This window comes from Cyprinus carpio, chromosome A19, assembly GCF_018340385.1.
Source record: "Cyprinus carpio isolate SPL01 chromosome A19, ASM1834038v1, whole genome shotgun sequence".
NCBI classification, from domain to species: domain Eukaryota; kingdom Metazoa; phylum Chordata; class Actinopteri; order Cypriniformes; family Cyprinidae; genus Cyprinus; species Cyprinus carpio.
In genome coordinates this window covers 14,414,234-14,418,309 of record NC_056590.1, presented here as the reverse complement: position 1 = coordinate 14,418,309, position 4,076 = coordinate 14,414,234, and the positions used below count along the sequence as shown (strand labels likewise).

Genomic DNA, 4,076 nt, shown 5'->3' with positions numbered 1-4,076 from the left:
CAGTAAAATAAGATGAATATAAGGTATCGTTGTGCTTAACACACACTAAAGCATACATTTAAAAAAAAAAAAACGAGAATTTCGGGATTACAATTAAAATACGAAAATTAATTATTAAGGGATTGAGAAGTAATCTGACTCTTGTAAAGTCCAGCACGTGCAGTTGTGAAATGAAAGCACTAAAGCATACGTTATGTCTATTTTATTTTATGTGTGTGTTGATAATGCTTTGTGAAATCTTGCCTGCACTGCAAAAAACCTGGTTTATTAAAGCTCTACATAATCAGTGACTCATTGTAAGAGCTCAGTTCATTCACTGAAGAGAAATATCGCCACCTGCCGGCTACCAGTTTATACGAAGAAAAAAAATTCTCACATTCAAAATTATTTACTCACATTCAAAACAAACCCATGTGACTTTCATTCTTCTCTGGAACACAAAAGGAAAAAAAATGTAAGAATGTCCACGCTAAACCCTTATTTTCCATATAATGGAAATGAATAAAGACCTAAACTTCAGAATAAAATTGTATCATGTGCTGAAAAAAATCTTTAATTCATTTTTTCCCTATTTATTATACATTCACACACTCAAACCACTCAGACAAAAATACTATTTTCACTCTTATACAGGTGAAATTCACAATTCAAGGCATTATCAGGTGTAAACATGAGATGCATTACATATGCAGGCAAACGCTCTGTAGTGTCCTCTCCTGTCTGACAAAAAGAAATGATGATGGCTTCTGAGTGCTGCCTTTTTAAGCAGAGCTTTCCAGTTACAATAATAAAACTAAAATTAAGAGCAGATTGTCTTTCAGTCACATTCCAGCACTGTTGAAATAGCAGCAGCAGTGTCTGTATCGATAACAAATCACAGAACAGCATCTTTAGCAGCAGCACTCACTCTCTGGACCTTAACAATATCACACACATTCAGTATGTGTCAGGTAGCACACAGAATGGGCTTGAATCTTCTTGACATAAAATGCCTGTTAAATACATTAGTAGACAGCTTCATCCATATTGTCATCACTATCCGCTCCAAAATCCTCTCCGTTGTCAAAGTAGGACATGATGTAGTCTGTCTCCTGAAACACAGCACACAAATTCTGCTCTTAAAAATTCTTTACTAGGAGCCTTGCCAAGCTGCTAGGATTTTTAAAGAGTGACATTTCTGCCACCCTACAACCTCATTTCAAACCATATGACTTTCTTTGCTCTGTGGAACACAAAAGAAGATATTTTTTTTTACATAAGACATCTCCTTTTGTGTTTGGAAAAAGCGAAGGAAGAAGGAAATTCGCAAATGACGGCACCACAAAGATTGTAAGATATTATCTATTAAATTATAATGATTTTTTTTTCTTACATCTTCAATCTCCTCTTCATCATAGTCTTCGTCCGCATCCGGCCCCTCCTCCTCGTCATTCTGTTTCTTCTTCTCTTCATCCTCCTCTTCCTCAGAATGCTGCTCTTCTTCTCTTTTCTCAAGTGTCTAAATGTAAATCCACGATATTAACGTTACATACACGGATTAAACATCAGCATTGAAAACAGAAAACTAGGAGAAGGCAGAAAAGCAAATGTGCAGTTTGTTTCAGTCAGTTCATTTGAGTTTCTGTTTAACGTTTTTCAGTTAGCTCGTCCTTAATCTGCTTTTTGATACCTTTTCCCAATTTATTTGGAAGTCAAAGCATCTTATGCACAGTTAATGCAACATAAAATATTATAATTTCTGTGAACTCATACCTCTAGTTTTTGGAGAACCTCTTCTTTTTTAGCAGCTACTTTTGGTTTTTGCTTGAGTTGTGGTTTGGCACCTATAGCTGGAAATGGAGCAGAAATATTGAAAAACATGCTTTACACCTATTATAATATGTGTTAGTATTAATATCAAGACTGTGAACCTAGACACATTATTAATGATAATAATAATAATAATAAGAGTTTTTCTCACCAGTTTTCCTTGGTTTCCGTACTTTAATGCAAAGCTCTTTTGGCATTCGGCTCCAGTCTGGAATGAATTTGAATATGTTTTAAAGAGAACTGCCTTTGAAATAGATTTGACTATAAAGCAAGTCAGCTGTAGCACAGTAACTGATTCAAATCCTCTTTTCAAATACATCTGTCAGATCTTCTGACCAATTCACTTCCATTCATGATTACTTAAATACTCCAAGTATTATTATTATTTTTTAATATAATAGAAACTGAATATAATACAGAATGTCTACTTGTACACCACATGTTCAAAAGTATGGGGTTGGTACTTTTAATGTTTTGGTCATTTTTGAAAGTTTTGTAAAAACAGTAATATTGTCAAATAATAATACAATTTACTATAAGTGTTTTCTGTTTACTAGGATCATTTATTTACATTTGTATTGTTATGTAATTTAATACATTGGTGTATTTTCACCAGCCATTACACCAGTTCAAAAGAACCACATTTTTTAAAAATAGAAACATTATAAATGTATTTTCTGCCACTTTTGATCAATTTAATGTGCAGCTGCTTTATTAATAAAAGTATTAATTTCTTACTGACTCCAAACCTTTTAAGTATGTGTCAGATACCTATCCTTGGAATTCATAGATTTAAACAGATATAGATTTTAGTGCACAAAAAGCATCCATTTGAAAGCGATTGATTTCAGATTTAAGGTTTCCTCTGCTTTATCATCTGTAGTGTCTCACCTGGACTCCATTCAATGCAGTTGTTCTTCAGCTCTCCGTTTTGATATTTATCAGAGTAACGTGCCACATCTAAAAAGGAAAACAATGAAGAGAGCCGTTCAAACCTGATCTTAAACTGTCTTTGTCTGATGGCTCTGAATAGCTCAGTGACTGCCAACAGTTCAAATGCAAATCCAGAGACTGCAGGACCTCGTTCTCCAAGTCATGCTGGATCTTCATCCTTTGTGCTCAGAATTGGCCACTCTTTATACACCAATGTATCACCCACACGTTGCCTGGAGCCATCTTACCTGTCTTTGTTCTGGCTGCTTTTATGTGGAACGGCAGGTTCTTGCTGGAGGCTCTCAGCTCCTGCTTAAGAGCGAGCATGTAGTCCACCTCTTCTCCTGTTTGCAGAGGCACTGGCCTAAACTGCATAGGCTGAATGAACAATAATATAAATATAAAAATATAAACATTTTTAAAGAAAGAAAGAAAGTCAGCCAGTCACACAGGTTAATGAAAAATGAAAAGAGAAATATATATATATATATATATATATATATATATATATATATATATATATATATATATATATATATATAGTAAAAAAATATAAATATATAAAAATTATTATAACTCAAAATAGTACAAAATAATTAAATAATTTAAAAAATTTATTATAACTCAAAAAAGTACCAAATATATATATATATAATGTTAATATTAAGATTTAAAATAATTAGATTAAAAAAATGAAATGTTACATACAGCAAACCCCAAAATGCTTCTGTTCTGTACAGTTAAAGCACACTTTAAAATACTGCATTAGAAACAAAATCTCAAACAAAAGCTTTTCACGGAACATTCAGTTTTCGCAAACCAATAATTAGACATCTATAGCACAATATGTGTAATAACAACCACTGGTGTTATATTACAATGTAAAGACACTCAATTTGACCGAAAAAACACTTACAGGAAAAAGAGGAGAAGGTGTCTGTGCAGATGTGGGTAAAGAATCACCCCTCCCGAATCCGAGCGCGTCCACGTTGAAGGTAAACTGGCTCCTTCCGCGGCCTCTGCTGCCTGCCATGGCTTTACCGGTATAATCTACACATGACAGCGAGTATTAGCAATAACAACCATTCACAGCCACGATGAAACCGGCAAGATCCACACGGTTAACTTTATTTTAAGCAGTAATGTTTAGATTAGTCACTTAACAGCTTACCCCAAACGAGTCTCAGGTTCAGTGGATCGCTTTTACGGAGTTGTCCTTCTAAAACAGCCTCATCTGACCCCAATAAATGTGTGCACAGATCAGCAGCTGCCTGCTGAATGTAAGGCCATGTGTGAGTGCGGCACAGTCGCTAGTGCTTGAACACGTGGTAGTT

General features: G+C 34.5%; 1 protein-coding gene across 2 annotated transcripts; it reads right to left on the bottom strand.

Moving 5' to 3' along the window:
* Positions 1-511: 511 nt before the first annotated feature.
* LOC109077553 (DNA-directed RNA polymerase III subunit RPC7-like) lies at positions 512-4,076 on the bottom strand. 2 transcript variants are annotated; one of them, XM_042776703.1, is made up of 8 exons: positions 3,914-4,076; positions 3,659-3,792; positions 2,991-3,120; positions 2,701-2,769; positions 1,961-2,017; positions 1,753-1,823; positions 1,373-1,498; positions 512-1,091 (listed from the first exon to the last, which is right to left on the bottom strand). In XM_042776703.1, exons 2-8 carry the CDS (start codon positions 3,773-3,775, stop codon positions 1,005-1,007), a joined length of 657 nt encoding a protein of 218 aa, XP_042632637.1. In that variant the 5' UTR covers positions 3,776-3,792; positions 3,914-4,076; the 3' UTR covers positions 512-1,004. The 2 variants fall into 2 exon arrangements, with proteins under 2 accessions (XP_042632637.1, XP_042632636.1); XM_042776702.1 differs by having other exon boundaries at positions 1,753-1,829; positions 3,914-4,075.

Excerpts from the sequence above, each read along its gene's own strand:
- LOC109077553 (XM_042776702.1), bottom strand. The coding sequence starts at position 3,775 with ATGGCAGGCAGCAGAGGCCGCGGAAGGAGCCAGTTTACCTTCAACGTG. Across the intron at positions 1,830-1,960 it reads ACGGAAACCAAGGAAAACTG|CTATAGGTGCCAAACCACAA; the intron begins GTGAGAAAAACT and ends CTCCATTTCCAG. Across the intron at positions 1,499-1,752 it reads AGGTTCTCCAAAAACTAGAG|ACACTTGAGAAAAGAGAAGA; the intron begins GTATGAGTTCAC and ends ATTTACATTTAG.